Genomic DNA, 18,297 nt, shown 5'->3' on the forward strand with positions numbered 1-18,297 from the left:
ACACCCCGGGAGGCAGGAGCAAGGAAAAGTTTCTTTAGCGAGGGGCTTATTGTAGAAGGGCGAAAAACTGCATCCCACCGGCTCCCCCCCCGCCAGCAGCACGCAGGGATGCGGCGGAGCCCCCGGGATCTCCGCGCTGCTCGAGGACGCGCAGGGACCCCGAGAGAGGCGGTGCCTGGCTGTGGGACAGCGGTCACCCCGCCACTTCAGCAGGGCTGCGGAGGGCCCGACCGCAGCCTCCGGTGCCGGGATCAGCGCTGACAGCGCCCACCGACAGCTCCCCCGCGGGCCTCCCGAACTGCACCGAACGCCTCCGGTGTCAGCGCAGCCGCTGCACCCCGCGCCGCTAAGGCACCGAGAGCCCCCATTGGCTGCCCTGTCGTGAAAGGGTGGGGCAACAGCACCACAACCAATCACTGCGCTCCACCGCTGCGGCCGCCATTGCTGTTGACGATGCCATCTTGGGCTCTCTGTCTGCCTCCTTCCACCCCAGCCACCCTCCAGGTGCTGGGGCCTGCTTCTGCTTTGGGGAGTAAAGGGAACGGGGGAGCACCCTTAGGGGAGCCTCAGCCCTTGAGCACTCCCCAAGCCACTGACCTTGCCCCAGCTGCCCTCAGAGCCTGAGGTTCCAGCCTGAGCCGGGAGAGCCCCTGGGAAGACATCAGGGGCATTCGGCCCTGCTTAGAGGTGATTAGTTATGTTGGATTTTTTTGGTTTGTTTTTTTTTTTTTTTCTCTCCTTTTTCACCTCTTTTAAAAAGTGCTGTTTGTACATACTGACCTTACAAAAGCAGGTTAAAAACGAGGGCTGGGCACCCATCCCCCATGCCCAGGACCTTCTAGTGTTACACTTGTGCAAGCACAGGGTGACATCCTTCACGAGTCCCCAGGCAGGGCATGGGAGGCTGGGGGGACATGAGTCCAGTGCAAGGTAACAGGGAGACAGGACAGAGGCCAACACCACCCCAGAGCCCAGTGCCCCTGCCCCAATGTTATCCCTTGACAGGGGGGGAGGTCCCTCCAGGCAGAGTTGAGCAGCGTGGACATCACAGTGGCCAAGGACATGGCCCCTCCTCAGTTGACAGTGCTGTTCTGGTTGCTTTCCTCCAAGTTGTCTGCCTCGCTGTAGGAGGTTCCCATGGTGCTCAGCCCCTGCAGATTGACAGCATCTGTGGGAACAGGGAGAAGGGACAGGTTAGGAGCCATGGCAGCTGCTGGGATGACCCACCATGTGCTGGTCTGGAACTTCTGGACTCTCCTGCCTCTGGTACAAAGGACCCTGAGCACAGGGCAACACTGAGTGGCCCATCATTTCCCCCACCCCAGAGCAGAAACCCATGAACTGCACCCAGCAAGGCAGAGGCAGCTGCTGAGCTGGCACAGAGCACTGGTGCCTGGGTCCCTGGCCTGGCAAAGGGCACCCCAACCCCTGCCCCCCATAGCACGTGGAGCAGCCCCTGCCACCCCCCAGTGAGCCATGGGTGCCAGGGTCAGCACAGCCATGGCAGGGCCATATCCTGCCCCCCAGGAGGCAGAGCAAGCAGGCTCAGCCTCAGGCTCCGAAGTTGAGAGTGGCAGAAGCAGAATGTTGGCCCTGCCCCATGTGTCCCCCAGGAGGCTCCCATCGCAGCCAGCCGTGACACAGCACCTCTGGCCAGGACAGGGCAGCTGGGGACATCTGTAATGACACTTTTGCTTTAATCCAGGCTGGCATAAGACATGGGACTCCCAGTGCCCTCAGCCTGTTTGCCCCTGGTGCCTCCAGTACCACTCACTGTAGCGGATACGGATGGGCCAGATCATGATGCAGCACAGAGAGATGATGGCAGCGATGGCAATACCTCCGGTGACCAACACCATCACCCAGTGGTAGAAACTGATGCAGGCAGGGCAGCAGAGCTCAGTCCTGCAGGGAGAGGGCAGGCACATGGCTTGGTGGCCAAGACCAAAGCCTTGCGCAGTGCTCCCCAAGTGACCTGAGGCTGCTGGCAGAAGTCCCACACGTTCAGTGTCAGAATGAGTTCAACATTAGGATGTGAGAGAAATGTCTAGGACAAGGAGAGAGAGCACCACCCTGGACACTGAGATCCCCAGCCCCTTTGTGTGTCCCAGGAATGTTAGTCTAGGGCCAAAGAGAAGTCAAGGAAGGATTTAAGACAAATCAGAGCTGGTTTCCATCCATGTCTCCCACTCTGAATCATGGTCAGGGCAACCCCAAGCACAAACACATGCTGGTTGCAGAATGGATTGAGAGCAACCCTGAGGGGGACTTTGGGGTGTCTGCTCTGTGTCCTGAGCTGCATCAAAAGACACATGGCCAGCAGGTTGAAGGAGGTGGTCTAGAGAAGAGGAGGCTGTGAGGAGACCTTAGAGCACCTTTCAATGCCTGGAGGGACTCCAGGAAAGCTGGGGAGGTGCTCTGGATAAGGGCCTGGAGGGATGGTATGATGGGGAATAGTTTCATGCTGAAAGAGTGGAGATTGAGATGAGATCTGAGGAAGAAATTCTTTGGTGTGAGAGTGCTGAGCCTCTGGCCCAGGTTGCCCCCAGAAGCTGTGGCTGCCCCATCCCTGGCAGTGTTGAAGGTTGGATGGGGCTTGGAGCACCCTGGGCTGGTGGGAGGTGTCCCTGCCCATGATGGGGTAGGAATGAAATGATTTTTAAGGTCCCTTCCAACACAAACCATTCTGGGATTCTGTGCTTGCTGCCAGACCCCAGGTGATATCTCTGGAGCCACCACTGAAGGGTTCCCACTCCAGGGACACTTACGGGCAGGGATGCAGGTTCTGGATCACCATCACAGCCAGGCCGTTGGCCATCTTGTCGGTGAAGCTCATGGCCCCATAGACGAAGGCACTGCTGAGCTGCCAGGGGAGAGGAAACCTCATAGGCTGCTGCGAGAGTCGTGTGCCCTCTGATGGGCACAGCCCGCATTGCAGCACAGCCCTCGTCGGGGTCTCCATCCCCCAACATCCCACAGGAACACCTCACAGAACACCCCGCAGGAACACCCTGCAGGGTCACCCTACAGGAACACTCCGCAGGAACACCCCACAGGGACACCCTGCAGCACCCTGTCCAAGAGGAGCACACGTACCGTGTTGGTGCCTATGAGGTCTGCTGTCATGGAGAGAGAGGTGACCAGGACGGTGGCAGAGCCAGCCCCAAGTAGAGCAGCTGCCCCGTAGATCTCAGCTCCCATCTGCCCGGCCAGAGTCACCCAGGAGGCGAAGGCCAAGATCACCAGGATGCCCATGAAGTAGGTGAGCTGCTCCAGGACAGCGTGGGGACAGGGAGAAGGAGAGGGGACAGCTCAGCACCCTGGCTACCGTGACAGGGTGCAGGGGCCAGCCTGGGGACCTTCTGGGGACAGCCCCGGCTGGGTGTGAACACAGAGGCCCCAGGGACTGTCCAGGGTGTTCTGGAGAGCTGAGCTGAGCCCTGAGCAGGGGTAGAGGTGGGGAGCCCTGAGCATGGGGTATCCCCATGCCTGTGTAGGGCATGGGGATACCCAGCCAGGAGAGCTGGGAGCTTGCTCACTGAGTGACAGTGCACTGGGGTTACTCTAGGGGGACAGCCCCCTCCTGCCAGCACTGCAGACTCCCCCACCATGTGTCTGCCCAGCCAAACCCTTCCTCTGCCTCTCACAGGCACCACGGGGCTGTCCCACCTCTGTAAGTGCTGACCAGGACAGGTTGACCCTGGACCAGCATTGCTTTGCTGTCCCCAGAGATGTCCAGGACAGTCCCCATGTCCTCTCCTATGCCCACCACCTGCTGTGTCCCAGCAGGACCCACACTGCAGCAGAGGACTGCCCACAGAGGATGCACGGGGAGCCCCCACTCTCCAGCCAGGCTCCAGCGTGCTCAGTGCTCTGCTCACTGGTGTGGTTAAGGATCTGGGTCTAACTTTGGGTCCAACTCAAACCTCACCAGGCCCCCAGGACTCACATTTCGACCTATCCACTTATTCACGGGCTTCATGAGGAAGGAGGAGAGGAAGCCACTGATGTACATCACCAGGGGGGTGGTGGCAATGTATTTCTGGAAAAGACAAGGACAGGGAGAGAGCATGAGCTCTAGACCCTGCTCACACACAGGACTCTTCTAATGCCACGTCATCAGGCAGGCAGGGACCTGCTCTGCACCCACCTTGGGCAGCAGCAGCGAATTGGTCAGGAACATGCCAATGTAGGTCTGGGATAGGTTGACAATGAGCCTGGTGGCCATGTAGAGCATCGCCACCTGTGAGGGGACAGTGACAGGGCAGCACTACTCAACCTGTGCACACTGGAGGTAGGGAGGGCCAATGCCTTCCACACCCAAGCATGGTACAGATGCCCACAGAGAAGGGAACAGCCCCATGATGTGGTAGATAGGTGCCCAGGACAGCACATGAGTCCATCCTCATCTGCACCAGGGGAACATCCCACTGCCAGAGGATGCCCCCAGGAGACAGGGGACAGACCTGGCAAGTTGTACCTGGTAGAAGGCAGGCTCCAGCAGCCAGTCTTTCCAGATCAGCAGTGGGCGTGGGGGACTCACTGGCTCCTTCAGCAGCAGGGGGGTGCTCTCCTCCATCTGGGGCTGGGAGCCCGGTGGGTATGGATTCTCTTTGGTGCCCAGGTGGAAGATGAGGGAGAACAGAGCCCCCAGTGCCACCACAAGGAGGGACAGGTCCTGGGTGAGGCAGAGGTGGTGAGCATAGCTGGGGGGTGGGGATGAGACTTTGCCTGTACAGCCCCAGCAGCCTGGTGGATAAAGAAGGGTTCCCAAAAACCCCGAGAGAGCTCATTGCAACCCCTGTGATAGATAATGCTACAAGAGCACTGCTATGTCACTCCCTCTGGTGCCTCCCAGTAGAACTATGTCCCACTCAGAGAAGAGAGGACCCCAGGGACTGAGCCCTGCCACTTACCCGAAATATAGGGACATCCTGGATGCCAAGGTGCTCCGTGCGGTCAGGCTGATCCACCTGGAAGTTCAATAGGAGCCAGGCCAGGCCGTAGACAGTGATATTGGCCATGACAGTAAAGGCATACCTAGGGAGAGACAGCAGCTCAGGGTGATACAGATGGACAAACACAGGCCAAAGTACAGCAGGGACAGCTTGACCCAAGGCTGCCCTCCAAGCCAGGCATGCTACAGCCAGCTTTGCACCCCAGTGTCACTGCTGAGGTGACACCTCCAAGAGCACACGGCATCTGGCGAGATGTAAGTCTTACAGGTGCTCCTCCCAGCATGCACAATGCAAGCCTCAGGGCAGAGAATCATAGAACAGAATCATATAATTTTAACACCTTTGAAATCAAGCCCAACCATTATCCCAGCATTACCCCATGTCCCTCAGTACCACATCTCCAGGGCTCTGAAACCTCTCCAGGGATGGGGACTCCACCCCTGCCTGACAAGGGCCTAACAACCCTTGTGGGAAATAAATTGTTTCCAAGCTCCACTCGTTTCCAAGCTCCAATCGAAACCTATCCTGGCACAACCTGAGGCTGTTTCCTCATGTCCCATCATTTGGGAAAAGAGGACCCCCTGGCTCCAACCCCCTCTCAGGGGGTTGCAGAGAGCCAGAAGGTCTCCCCTCAGCCTCCTCTGCTCCAGGATCAACACCCCCAGGGCCCTCAGCTGCTCCTGGGCAGATCTGTGCTCCAGACCCTTCCCCAGCTCCATGCCCTTCTCTGGACACACTCCCTTTGAGGTGCCCAGCACAGGGGGATGATCCCTGCCCTGGTCCTGCTGGCCACACCAGTGCTGGTATCAGCCAGGATGCTGGTGGCCTTGTTGGCCACCTCGGCACACTCTGGCTCATATTCAGCTGCTGTTGATCAACACCCCCACGTCCTTTTCCATGGGGTACTTCCCTTCTGCTTTTCCCCAAGCCTGGAGCATTGTGTGAGGTTGTTGTGACCCAAGTGCAGGAGCCAGCACTTGGTCTTGTTGAACTTCATCCAATTGGCCTTGGCTCATGGATTCAGCCTGTCCAGATCCCTCTAGATCAACATCTGGTAGTTGATTCCTACCAGATCAACTCCAACCCAACTTGGTGTAATCTGCAAACCGACTGAGGGTACCCTTGATCCCCTCATCCAGCTCATGGATCAAGATATTACAGAGAATCAGCTTCAATCCTGGGTAACACTACCGGTGAACAGCCATCAACTGAGCTGCATTGAACTCCATCCACCAAGACTGTGAGAAAACCAAGATCCCTCTGGGTCAGCCTGGCTCTGCTCCACTCATAGCACACCTCTGCCCCAAAGATGCCCTGAACCACCCAGCCCAGTGTCCCCAGAGCCCTCCGGTTACCCTAGCACTGTCCCACATTCTCCCTGCCTGGCTGCCAGAAGGGGAACTTCCTCCCACCGGGACAAATAACCCAGCCCTGTTCTGTTCTGGCTGATAAACAGTCCTTCCAGCAGTCAGATACTGCCAAATAAGCAGCTCTGCCCCTGCTGCCCAGCCTGGCCCTGGGGCCACCCCCACCTGTGGGACAATTCACACAGTGCTCCCCGGGGGCATCCAGGGGGGGATCTGTCACCCTCCAAGCTCAAAGGAGAAGTGTCCCCAGCTTGAGAAGTGCCCCATCGACTGTGTCACTAACATCCCTGGCATCAGGACATTCCCTTTTGGTACCAAAGGTTTTGGGCCACCAACCCAGAGGACCAGTGTCACTTGTGCACATCCTGCGGGACACCCACAGTCCTAGTCCTGCCATGCCAAGGGCTTAAGTGTGCAATGGCACCCCTGGGACACCAGACCCATGGCACCCAGGGGACTTTGCATCACACCAGCAATGGGACCTGTTGGTGGCAGAGTTGCTCTGTGTTCAGGGGACACGTGGGTCTGGCTGTGCTCACCTGAAAGCTGTGAGCTCCACCTTCTCATGGTCACTGGTCACCATCTCAGGGATGAGGGAGAGGTGGGAGATCTGTGTGGCTGCCCAGCCAAATTGGAAGATGATGATGAAGGGGAGGTAGTAGATGAAGGCTGCCCACTGTGGAGTGTTCTCCTTGCAACCCAGGCAGGGGTTGAAGATGAAGGGGAAGGACACAAGGACGCAGGTGGTGCCTGGGAAGAGAGCAGAGCAGTGAGAGGCTGCTCCCTGGTTTCCCTGGGACCCCAACAGCCTGCAGAGACCCAGACACAAATAGACAGACACAGATAGACCTCTGCTAGGACGGGTTCCACCCCACAGGGCTGGGGAGGGAGGTGCCCCCCTCTCCCAGACGGGTGAGATATATGGAGCCCCAGACCCCCCTGATTCCCTCCTGCAGAGGGTGATGCACTCCCACCCCCTCAGCAGTGAGACAGACAGACTGACACTTGTCAGCAGAATTTTCCTTGATCAAGTTCCCTGCACAAAGTGCAGCAGCAACTCCTACCTGCTCTGTCCGCCTCAAAATGCCAGAGAATGACACGGCTTTCATTCTGTCACGCCATGCAGGAGCTTCTCGCCCCATCACCAGCCTGCAGGTAACCAGCCCCAAGGACAGCCACAGTCCTGCCACCTTCCCAAGGGACAGGAAGGCTCTGGGCTGTCCTGTCCCCTTGTACCTTCTCCCATGGGGCTGGCAGAGGGAGCCACACTCCCTTCATGCCTGCAGCAGTCACTTCCAGAGCAATGGCCACAGACACCCCCAGTGTGAGGTGGGGGACAGGAGTAGATGTGTCTCCCATGCCAGGCTCTGAGCCATGGGAAGGTCCCAGTTGAGTCAGGGACAGCAGAGCCAGGAACGCGGTGACCCAGGGTCCTTCCTGATGGCGTGGGGACGCCTGTGTGGAGCAGGCAGGGACAGGTTGGTTTCTCCTTCCCTTCCACAAGGTTACGGAGCAAATCTGATGAGATGCTCCATTGCGGTGATGCAGACAGCCATGTGTGCTGTCCAATGTGTTCCCAGCTTCACTGGGTGCTGCCAAGGAGCTGCAGGAACCTCTTCCAATAGCTGAGGGGAACATGCAGCTGCAGGTCCCAAGGTCCCCTCTCTGGGTGACTTTGCAAGATCAACCTCCTCAAGAGCAATTCCTCCACATCATCATCGCTTCTGTGTGGCACAGCCACTGCAGCTGCTGCAGGACTGGGACAAAGCATATTTCCCTGCAGTGAAGGCAGGCAGTGACTTCCAGCCCAGCTCAGATCCATCCTGAGCCAGGATCCCTTCAGGGCACTGCTCTGTGCTGGCTCACAGCCAGCTCTGGTGCTTCAGGAGCTCTCCAAAGGACAGGGGGCTCAGACACCTCTGCCCCAGACAAGCCATCACGGGTAAGGGTCCAAGATGGTTCAAACCAGACCAGACCCCCACTTTGCTCCCTGTTGCAGGGCTCTCGCAAGCACTGAGAGCCCCTCAAGACCATCCTGCCCACCCCTGCAGCACCCTGAGCTCCAGCCTCTCATCTCCTGGCCCTGTGGGACAGGATCACAGGATTTGCACGGCACAGGCGCCCGGGGCAGGGAATTTGGGATGGGGTTCAGACTGGTTCAGACAGGCAGCAAAGAGCTGCTCATGTGTCTTGGCTCCCTGTGGTAGGAAGCCACCCCCAAAAAGAGCTGGCCAAGTCGGCAAGCTGGCGTGAGGGGTGAACCACCCAGGATCACTGTGGTGGGGCGATGCCACTGATAGTAACTCGTGGTAGCTTCCCCGAGGCTGCGGTTTCACAGCATTTCCTCTGATCTTAGCACGGGTTGCCAACAGTTCCTCCGGTGGATCCTAAGCAAAGCGTCTCACTCCAGCGTGACTGAGTGAGCCCAACGTGGTACCAGCACAGCTGGGTCCAGTGGGTTTGCTGAGTCACACCACCAGGGTCAGCCAAGGGAGATGGAGAAGTAGCCCCCACTTTCTAGGAATAGGCCATGATATGACAGAGAAATACAGCCTCCATCCCTGCTTTCATCTCAAACCCCCCTTCCCTGTTTCCATCCCAAGACCTCCATCCCTGCTTCCATCTCAAACCCTATATCCCTGCTTCCATCCCAAACCCTTCATCCCTGTTTCCATCCCAAACCCCTGATCTCTGCTTCCATCCCAAACCCTCCATCCTGGAGCAGGCAGGGCCTGGAAGAATGCAGGGTGGCTGCAGCCCCTCTGCAAGGCATGATTCAGGACTGCCTCATGATTCAGAACTTCCCCTTCAGTGCACCCATCTGAAGCTGACCTGCCAGGGAGGGGGAAAGCACAGCTCTAGCCACTTCCCCAGACCCAGGGTGCAAAACTAGCTGACACCACAGCGGGGCAGGGGGCAGTGTGTGTGAAGCTTCCTTCCCCCTCCCTCAGCACCCTGATTCTTCCAAGAAAACTCCAGGCAGATCAGCCACCTTATCAGGCTATTGCAATTGGCCAATATACATTTAGGATCAAGATAAGAACACCCACACCACAACCATCCTCCCTCCACTAAGCCAGCACTCGGCCGTTACTGTGCTGGGACCAGGAAGAATCATTTAGAGTCTTTATATCTAGCCTTCAATGGACATTTCTTCACTCTGACTGTCCCATACCACATCGCCCTCTGGGCAGGGATGGAGCAGCCTCCTGCACCAAGGCCCCTTCTCCAGCTCATGCTGTCCTGTCAGAGAGGGACCCTGACACAGGAGTGCTTGCCTGCCCCTGCACTTCAGTGCATTTTCTGATGCAAGATGAGCTCCTGTTACTAATCCACACCAAGTTGCTGTCTCCTTGGCCTCCCCCCCCAGGACCCTCACCAGGCACTGGCTGCCTTCCTCAGCTGCAAACATTGCACATGGGGTGCCCAGCCCCAGCGCCCTCAAGAGCCCCATGCCCCAAGGTCACCCATGTGTGTGCCCAGCCCCAGGCAAGTCCCTGGTCCACCAGGCTCCTAGGACTGCCCAGATTTTACTGACACATTTTTGCTGTACCATCAGCTGGCTCTTGCTCTGACTCAATGCCAACCCCTTGCACCCCCCTCAGCGGGACACCCTGAGCCTCTCACTGTCACACAGGTATGGCCTGAGGGACAGCAGGGAGCCCCTGGGCTGTGAGTACTCAGGCTGCTGTGGCATGGGCCACTGGGATGGAGACAGCACAGGCAGGACAGGAACACTGCAGTGCCCCTTTCCTACCCAGGTTCATGCTTGAGGAACTCCGAAGCACCTCACAGTTTCCTTCACATGGGGCACCCCTGTCCTGTCCTCACTGCCAGGGTGGCTGTTCCCCCCTCCAGACTGGGGTTCCAGGAAGGCTTCCCTGGGGCTGACCCCCACTCCAGAAAGACATCATCAGCACCACCCACCTCCACCCTGGATAGGAACCTCTGGTTCTCCCACACAAGACACGCCAGAAAGCTCCCCCAGGAGCTCCCCTCTCTCCCTGGGGCAGCCAGAAAGGCACCCCCAGGGAGACTCCCTAGGGCCACATATCTCCACTCAGAGCACTCCAGAGACACTCCCCAGGTGCCATCCCTCTCTACCCGGGACACTCCAGAAAGACACCCTGGGTATCCCACCCTCCACCTAGGGCACCCCCCGACCTACCCCGTATCTCAGAAAGTTTCCCCTGGGGCCATCGACCTCTACGCGGGGAACCCTGGAAAAGCATCCTTGCTTGCCTCAACCAGAGCACCCCAAAAAAGCTCCCCCGGGGCCACCCATCTCGACCCACCTCACCCTGGAAGAGCATCCTCGGTTCCCCCATCCAGGGCACCTCAGAAATCCCCCCCGCCTCCATCCCACCCTACCCAGGACACCCCATCAAGGCTTCCGTAGGCTGAACCCCCTTCACCCCCACCCCAGAGCGGCCCCCCAGCACCCACCGGCGAGGTGCCAGGATTTCCTCCGCCCGTAGCGGCCGCACCCGGTGGAGCGATCGGCTTCGTAGCCCAGCAGCGGGGTGCAGAACCCGTCAGCCGCCTGACCGGCCAGCAGCAGGGCCCCGGCCAGGCGGTGCCCGTAGCCCAGCACGGCGTGCAGGTAGAGCAGGAGGTAGGTGAACCACAGCGAAGCGCAGAGATCGTTCAGGAAATGCCCCGCAGCGAAGCTCAACCGAGCTCGCAGGGGCAGAGCCCCCGATCCCACTCCCGCCGGGGCCTCCGCCATGCCGCGCCGCAGCCACCGCCACAGCGGGACAGGACGGGGCGGGGACGGGGGTGGCCCGGCGGGACGGGGCTCCCCCCCATGGGCTGGCTCTGTCCCCCCACCCCCATCCCCGGGGCCGGCCTCCGTGCCCGAGAGGAGGGTCCCAGCGGGGCCGGGAGCGCGGGGATCTCCAACAGGGAGGGGCCGGAGGGGGGGGCACTGGTGTCGAGATGACAGATGGTGTTGGGGATCTGGAGCAGTGTGGGGGGGCGTACTGGGTTGACTGGGACCTCCTCTTGGTAATGGGGTGACTGGGAGCAGTGGGGATGGGGGGTATTGGGATGACTGGGGACCCTCGTGAGTAGGTACTGGTGATGGGGTCCAGTATGAGCAGTGCTGGGGTCACAGGGGCTCCGAGGTGACTACTGGCATCATGGGGAGCACCAGCTGGGACGGTATTGAGGTCACTGGGAGCAGTGTGGGGTACTGGGGTGTACTGGACTGGGACCAGTACGAGCAGTACCATGGTCACTGGGAGAAATGTAGGGGAGTCTTCCAGTATCTGTGCGGACCTTGGGTGGATACTGGGGTCACTGGGAGCAGTGTGGGGATACTGGGTTGGTGGAGACCTCCACTTGTGTGAGTAACGGTGTGACTGGTACCATTATGGGCAGTACTGGGGCCACTGGGAGGAGCCGTGGGGCACGAGGGACTGGGAGCCGTGGGGAAGATAACTGCATTCACTGAGGCAGCACTGAGGTGGGCATTTGAGTTACTGGGAATAATGGGAGGATACTGGGAATGCTGGCACGGTAGCATTGGGACCAGTTGGAGCACCCTGGAGTTCCTCCCGGGACGTCTCGGAGGTTCTCTCTCTGGACGCCAGGGTGGGACTGGGGGACCCGCGGGGGGCGGGTTGCGATGGGACGCCCCCTAATTCCCTCGGCCGCCATTGCCCCTTTAAGGCTCTGTCCTCCCCGCGGCGATCGCTGATTAGCGAGGAGCCCGGTGCGCGCGCCTACCTCACCCTGCGCGCACGCGCAGTGCTCGCCCCGCCTCTTTCCCCTCCTCTTCCTTCTGACGTTAACAGCCCCAGCCAATCCGCTTGCGGCTGCGTGTTCCGCGGGTGGGCGCGAGCGGCCAAAAGGAAGCCCGGAGGCGGGCGGCTCATTTGCATAATAATAGCGGGGTGGGGCCAGGGGAGGAAGCGCCGCGGAGCGGAGCGGGAGGTGGGGGCGGCCCGGGCGGGGGTCGGGGTCAGTGGAGGGACCGAGGGGTAGGAACAGGGGGGGGGGGCTGGGGGTGCACGGGGTGAGGCTGCTGTGGGGCACCGGGGAGGGGGCCGGGGAAGGGTTGGGGGGGTGGAGGATGTGGGGGGGTGTCCTGGGGTGGGTCTGTTGGGGGGCAACGGTGGGGGCGGGGGGGCACAGCGGAGAGGGCTCAGTGTGAGGGAGGGGGGGCACAACAGAGTGGGGTCAGTGGGGGTCCCCGGGAGGTCCCAGGGGTCGAGTGGGGCCGTGTATAGGGCTGAGCCTTTTGATGAGCAGGGAGGGGGGACACAGCAGAGGGGCCGGTGGGGGAGCTGGGGGTTCTTATGGGGTGGGAGGCTGGCGGGGAGGGGGATCCCGTGGGATTCGGGGGTCTTTGGGGTCTAGTGGCGAAGGAGGCACTATTTGCTGGGGTATCTGTTATCCCCACGGGCAGGACCTCTCTGACAGGGGCTTTGGCAGGGGGATAGGTCAGGGGGTGTGGATGGGCAGGGGGATTACTGCTGAACTGCCCCCTCAGAGCTGGACACGGGTGCTGTCCCTGTCCCTCAGAACTGTTGACCAGAGCCATGGCCCACAGCGCCAAGCAGCCACCAGCCGGGATGCTGTAAGTTCCACCGTGTCCTCTGTGCCACCAGCCACTCCACATCATCCTCTCCCTGCCAGGGCCTGGTCCTTTGTCCCTTGATAAATAGTGGCTACTCTTGCCTTTGGGGTCTGCTGCATGTTTTTGGGACCCCTGTCCCCTGCTATGGGTGGCACATTTCTCCCCTCACCCACTGCCTTCATGAGCTTGTGCTTCTCTCCAGCCTGGCTGATGAGCCTGGGGCCAGAGAAGTGTCTCCAGAGATTAGCACCAGTCAGGTTGTAATTCCTGGGCTGTCCAACCTCCCTTCCAGCAGAGAGCATGGGGGCTGCGGACCTACTGAGGTGGAGGGAGGTGGGTGCTGGTGTGAACCGAGGGAGGCTCTGATAAGAGGAGGAATCTTGCCTGAAATAACTTTTTTAAGAATCCTTTGGCATGCCAGGAATCCAGATCTCAGTGGGGGGAGGTAGAGATCTGGTGTCTGGTGGTGGTGGCAGGGTGTCAGCATGTTCCTGATGCTCAATGATGGACATCACCAGGAATGTTTCTGTTAGAGTTGAGAAAGGAAGCCTAAGGCTGGCTCTGCCTGTGTGTTTTCCCCTCTGGGAGATGAAAGAAGAGATGGTCTCAGCTTTCTGTGGGCTTTTGCATGAGTGTGGGGGTGCAGGGCTGGCCAGGATCCTGTTGGAAGAGCTTGTGCTGGGCCACCCCCCCATCCACAGCACCAGGGTAGATCCAGGTTGTGTCCCCAAGGGCTGACAGAAAGCTGAATTATCTGCAAGGGGGGCTCAAACAGTGAGCTTATAGCGTAGGTTGGAGTCTCTGAGGGGGTTTGGGTTTACACCAGGTATGTGATGTGACAGACAGAAACTCTGGGCCACATCCTGAACAGGTTGGGATCCATCTGGCTTTTTGGTACACGTTGGCTTTTTCTTTCCTTGCTGGGGCTTGTGCTCGCCCTGCACTAGTGATCAAGTCTTGTGACTTGGATGGAACCCAAGCCAGCACCATTTGCTGCAACCCGGGAACCTTTCCTGGCTCCCTCCACACGAGGGGCCCAGCGAAGCAGGCCGGGGCAGCTTGGGGAGGCCCCGCATGATGCTGGAGTGAGGTTGTGTGTGCTTGGCTGGGGCAGGGAGGCTCTGCCAACCTCGGGCTGGACCTTCATCCTCTGCTGCAGGCAGTTGTTTATCTGTAAGGATGAGGCAGTGAGTTGGAGAGCAGGAGTCGGGGCCGCCAGCCTGGCGTCGAAGTTGCCATTAGGGTTGGGGTTTTTGTGTCTTGGTGGCGGCAGGAACCTGATGGAGTGGTAGTGGCTGGAGCGGGTCTGACAGGCGCCCTGCCCTAAGCCTCTGCCTCCAGGATTCTCATTATCCATCAGCTTGTGCTGCATGTGGGTGATGATTCTAGACGGTGCCCCTAGAGCCAGATTCCAAACCCCTATGGCTCCTCTTCCTCTGTAGAGGAGGATCAGTTTGTGCCACTCTGGACTCCTTGCTGAGGGGTGTGCCCCAGCCTTGGTGGCACACAGAGATGTGACCATTGTTACCTGACCCTAAGAGCAGCACCAGCAGCTCCCAGCCCTCTTCCAAATGTTACTGGACCTTGGGGCAGCTTTTTTGTGCCCAGGACTACACTGCTCACCCACTGCTGGGCTCTGCTGGAGCCCCATCCCTCAACTGTGGCCTGTCCCTGCGGAACAGGTACTCCAGGGCTGGCACTGAGTTTGGGGACTGTTAGGGTGGGTTAGAGCTCGGGGGGGGTCTGGCAAGTGTGAGGCCATGCTGCCAGGGTTGTGTTGCCATTGGTCCCAGAAATTTCCCAGCCCTTTCTGAAGGGTGCTCTCTCCCTGCAGACATGCTGTGAGCAAAGCTCAGCATGGAAACTTCCTGGTGGCCATCAAGCAGGAGAAGGGAGAGTCAGCACGGACAAGCAGCGAGAAGCCACACGGCGAGGAGGAGGTGAGCTCTGTTGTTCACATCCCTCCTGCAGTGCCTGGGAGTGGGGTCTGTGTTGCCCAGCTTGGGGCTGTCCCTGTACTTGTTCTTCAGGCCCAGCCAGGCGAACCCATGGCTGCAGCCACAGCCTGAGCCTTCCCTGAGGGCTGGGAGGCCCAGTCGGGTCTGCTGGCTGCTCCTGTGTCCTGTTGGCTCCATGGCACTGTGCACCCTGACCTGTGATGTATTGTCCCTTTCCTTTTGCTGGGTGTCAGCCGGTGAAGAAGAGGGGCTGGCCCAAGGGCAAGAAGAGGAAGAAGATCCTTCCCAATGGCCCTAAAGCCCCCGTGACGGGCTACGTGCGCTTTCTGAATGAGCGGCGTGAGCAGATCCGCACCCAGCATCCTGACCTGCCCTTCCCAGAGATCACCAAGATGCTGGGGGCTGAGTGGAGCAAACTGCAGCTTTCAGAGAAGCAGGTACAAAGAAGCTTGTCCTAGTGCTGGTGGACTGGGTAGCAGGAGCTGGGAAGGGGTCAACAGCTCCCTAGGCAGCCTGGGGCTGAGGACCCTCTGTGACCGTAGCGGTACCTGGATGAAGCAGAGCGGGAGAAGCAGCAGTACATGAAGGAGCTGAGGGAGTATCAGCAGTCAGAGGCTTACAAAATGTGTACAGAGAAGATCCAGGAGAAAAAGATCAAAAAAGGTGGGTTGGGGGAGCAGTGGCTGGTGTCATTGCTGCCAGGATCTGGCCACATGCTGCCAGAGCCTCTCATGGGACCCTGGGCAGGCTCCCAGGAGTGACCTCCTTCCTCCTTTCCAGAGGACACGGGTTCTGCAGCAGTGAACACCCTGCTGAACGGGCACCCACACAAGGTAAGTATGTGGGAGGTCTGCTTACATGTGGGACTGCTGGTTATGGTCTGTGGGAATGGGTCTGAGTGCAGGTTTTATCTGAAGAAGACTCATGGTCAGGCCTTCAGGCACCAGCTTGCCCTTGAAGCAGAGCCTGGAGTGGCAGGAGGCAGAGCACAGATGGCCTTCTGCTCTGACCTGTGCCTCCTGTTGGGTCTAGGACAACTGGCTGCCAGACTCTTGTAGACCACCAAGTCTCCAATGGGACAACTGGCCACCAATTGTCAGATGGTGCTTGCTCAGGACTTGGGGAGCAGGAGCACTGCTCAAGGGGCTCGGATTTTTGCAAGGAAACTATATATCAGGGAGTCCAAGTATGAGTCACACCACTGGTAACAGGAGAAATGAATAATGACATCAAAGCAACTCAGTGTAACCCAAGTTTTCTGAAAGTAACATTAAGTGAATGCAATTGAAAAACATCAAAACACTTTTAAAAAGTGATTCTTAGAACCGTGACCTGAAACAAGCTGATTGGAATACGTTTGATCTATTAAATTGCCTTTTTCTCATAATGATTGTTTTGTTTCTTGTTTTTTGTTTTATTGCCTTTCTCTCACCATTAATTTTTTTGTGTTATGAGTGGTGTGACTCACACTTGGACTCCCTGGTGTATGCAGTTTCCTTGCAGAAATCTGAGCCCTGTGAACAGAGCTTCCTGCTCCTCCAGGGTCTGCCCATGGTGCTCAGCAACCACCATCTCTCAATCTGCATTCAGTTGTCCTGGTGGAGAGTTGGTGATATACATATGTTCAGCAGCCATTTGTCCCTTTGCCCTCCTGTCTGCCCAGCCTACAGCAGATGGGGACACCTTTGGTGGGCTCACCCCTGCCTGATCCATTCCCCCCTGTCCCCCAGGCTGGTGAGTGCAGCGACAATTTCTCCACTTTTGACGTGCCCATCTTCACAGAGGAGTTCTTGGACCAAAACAAAGGTGAGGGGCTGGGCTGTGGGGTGAGGGCTGCCAGCTCTGCAGCATCCTGGGGGGCGGGGGGACACGGCTGTGGCCGGAGAGCAGCCTATGTCCCACAGTGGCACTGGGTGTGAGATCCAGGCTGGGAAAGGTCCCCAGTGGGTCTGGATAAGAGGGTGTAAGGCTGGCTGGAGCCTGGGGGCTTCTTGGAATCTTGGAAAAGTCATGGCTGGGGAAGAGATTGGGTTTGGGGTGAGGGCCCAACCCTGCCCTGTCCTGGCAGCCCGGGAAGCTGAGCTGCGGCGCCTGCGGAAGATGAACACGGAGTTTGAGGAGCAGAATGCCATCCTGCAGAAACACACGGAGAGCATGAACTGTGCCAAGGAGAAGCTGGAGCAGGAGCTGGCCCAGGAGGAGAGGCAGACCCTGGCCTTGCAGCAGCAGCTCCAGTCCGTGCGGCAGGCCCTGACCGCCAGCTTTGCCTCCCTCCCCATCCCTGGTGAGCTGGGGGCAGCTTTGGGGTTGTTGTTACCCAAGTGCAGGACCTGACGCTTGGTTTTGTTGAACCTCATGCAATTGGCCTTGGTTGATGGATCCAGCCTGTCCAGATCCCTCTGCAGAGCCTTCCTACCAGATCAACTCCAACCCAACTTGGTGTAATCTGCAAACTGACTGAGGGTACCCTTGATCCCCTTGTCCAGATCATGAGTGAAGATATTACATATCTATAGCTATCCCCAATCCTGAGCCCTGGATGACACCAATGGCCACCAGCTGGATTAAACTCCAATCACCACAACTTGGTTTCAGGGCTGGTGCTGTTGCAGGTGCTGTCCTGCAGGCGATGGCACCTACTGTTCAGGGCCCCTTCCCCAGTGTGATGGGTGGGGCTGAGGGGGGACTTGTTGGCTCTGCTAACTGGGCTGTCACCTCACAGGCACTGGGGAAACTCCCACACTGAGCACCCTTGACTTTTACATGGCCAAACTGCACAGTGCCATCGAGAGCAACCCCCTGCAGCACGAGAAGCTGGTGGTGCGCATCAAGGAGATCCTGTCCCGGATAGCCAGGTGAGCCAGGGCTGGATGGGACCCTCCTGGCCTGGGGAGCACTGGAACCATGGGCTCAGCCTGTGGCAGGGTGGGTGACCAGTAACTGAGCTGGGAAGGTCAGGACAGGGAAGGGCTTTGGAGCTGCTTCTGTTGGGGTAGAGAGAAACCAAACCCCTGTAATACAGCCTTGCTTTCCTCCCTCTTCAGCGAACACTTGTGAAGAGGAACAGTCCCTCTCAGAGCCCAGGGCCGGCCGGACCACAGCCCTGTCCCTTAGGGCTCACACAAGGGACAGTCAATGCTGGTGGTCCGGCTGTTTTCCCCTCCACCCCACACACCTCACTGGAGAAGTGAACTGGGACGTTCCCTGGTGTAGCTGAGCCCTGCAGCTGCACCCTCTGAGGGCCTTGAGTTTCTGTGGACCAAGTGGTGACCGGGCTGAGGGTCCCAGCCTGGGCAGTGCTGGGTGAGGTGCTTGGTGATGGGTGTAAGCATCCCCCTGCTCTTCTGCAAGCCTCCCAGCTCCTGCCACCCTTGCCAGAGCAGAGCATCCCCACAGGCCATGGGTGACATGGGAGCCTGCAGGTGACCTGG

General features: G+C 58.8%; 2 protein-coding genes across 7 annotated transcripts; one reads left to right on the forward strand and one right to left on the reverse strand.

Annotated features, from left to right (window-relative positions):
- Nucleotides 1-666: 666 nt before the first annotated feature.
- Nucleotides 667-11,098, reverse strand: MFSD12 (major facilitator superfamily domain containing 12). Of its 2 annotated transcripts, XM_030466469.1 has the most exons (10): nucleotides 10,772-11,098; nucleotides 6,865-7,075; nucleotides 4,917-5,040; nucleotides 4,481-4,678; nucleotides 4,151-4,243; nucleotides 3,950-4,042; nucleotides 3,097-3,267; nucleotides 2,769-2,863; nucleotides 1,775-1,905; nucleotides 710-1,168 (listed from the first exon to the last, which is right to left on the reverse strand). In XM_030466469.1, the coding sequence occupies exons 1-10, from the start codon at nucleotides 11,052-11,054 to the stop codon at nucleotides 1,074-1,076; spliced, it is 1,494 nt and encodes a 497-aa protein (XP_030322329.1). In that variant the 5' UTR covers nucleotides 11,055-11,098; the 3' UTR covers nucleotides 710-1,073. The 2 variants fall into 2 exon arrangements, with proteins under 2 accessions (XP_030322328.1, XP_030322329.1); XM_030466468.1 differs by lacking the exon at nucleotides 1,775-1,905 and having other exon boundaries at nucleotides 667-1,168.
- Nucleotides 11,099-11,301: 203 nt separating this feature from the next.
- Nucleotides 11,302-18,016, forward strand: HMG20B (high mobility group 20B). 5 transcript variants are annotated; one of them, XM_030466472.1, is made up of 10 exons: nucleotides 11,302-11,332; nucleotides 12,822-12,908; nucleotides 14,743-14,848; nucleotides 15,100-15,303; nucleotides 15,409-15,529; nucleotides 15,647-15,699; nucleotides 16,597-16,672; nucleotides 16,935-17,150; nucleotides 17,589-17,721; nucleotides 17,911-18,016. In XM_030466472.1, the coding sequence occupies exons 2-10, from the start codon at nucleotides 12,871-12,873 to the stop codon at nucleotides 17,921-17,923; spliced, it is 960 nt and encodes a 319-aa protein (XP_030322332.1). In that variant the 5' UTR covers nucleotides 11,302-11,332; nucleotides 12,822-12,870; the 3' UTR covers nucleotides 17,924-18,016. The 5 variants fall into 5 exon arrangements, with proteins under 5 accessions (XP_030322332.1, XP_030322330.1, XP_030322334.1 ...); XM_030466470.1 differs by lacking the exon at nucleotides 11,302-11,332 and adding an exon at nucleotides 12,184-12,262; XM_030466474.1 differs by lacking the exon at nucleotides 11,302-11,332 and adding an exon at nucleotides 12,234-12,262 and having other exon boundaries at nucleotides 12,854-12,908.
- Nucleotides 18,017-18,297: the final 281 nt, after the last annotated feature.

This window comes from Calypte anna, chromosome 28, assembly GCF_003957555.1.
Source record: "Calypte anna isolate BGI_N300 chromosome 28, bCalAnn1_v1.p, whole genome shotgun sequence".
Lineage (NCBI taxonomy): Eukaryota > Metazoa > Chordata > Aves > Apodiformes > Trochilidae > Calypte > Calypte anna.

What these genes read in the sequence shown, in the direction of transcription:
- MFSD12 (XM_030466468.1), bottom strand. Translation starts at nt 11,054, where the DNA reads ATGGCGGAGGCCCCGGCGGGAGTGGGATCGGGGGCTCTGCCCCTGCGA. An exon ending in TGGAGCCTGCCTTCTACCAG is followed by an intron (nt 4,244 to 4,480) that starts GTACAACTTGCC and finishes GTCCCCTCACAG; the next exon opens with GTGGCGATGCTCTACATGGC. An exon ending in ACCTCATAGGCACCAACACG is followed by an intron (nt 2,864 to 3,096) that starts GTACGTGTGCTC and finishes CTCCCCTGGCAG; the next exon opens with CTCAGCAGTGCCTTCGTCTA.
- HMG20B (XM_030466472.1), top strand. Translation starts at nt 12,871, where the DNA reads ATGGCCCACAGCGCCAAGCAGCCACCAGCCGGGATGCT. An exon ending in GGAGAAAAAGATCAAAAAAG is followed by an intron (nt 15,530 to 15,646) that starts GTGGGTTGGGGG and finishes CCTCCTTTCCAG; the next exon opens with AGGACACGGGTTCTGCAGCA. An exon ending in TGAACGGGCACCCACACAAG is followed by an intron (nt 15,700 to 16,596) that starts GTAAGTATGTGG and finishes CCTGTCCCCCAG; the next exon opens with GCTGGTGAGTGCAGCGACAA.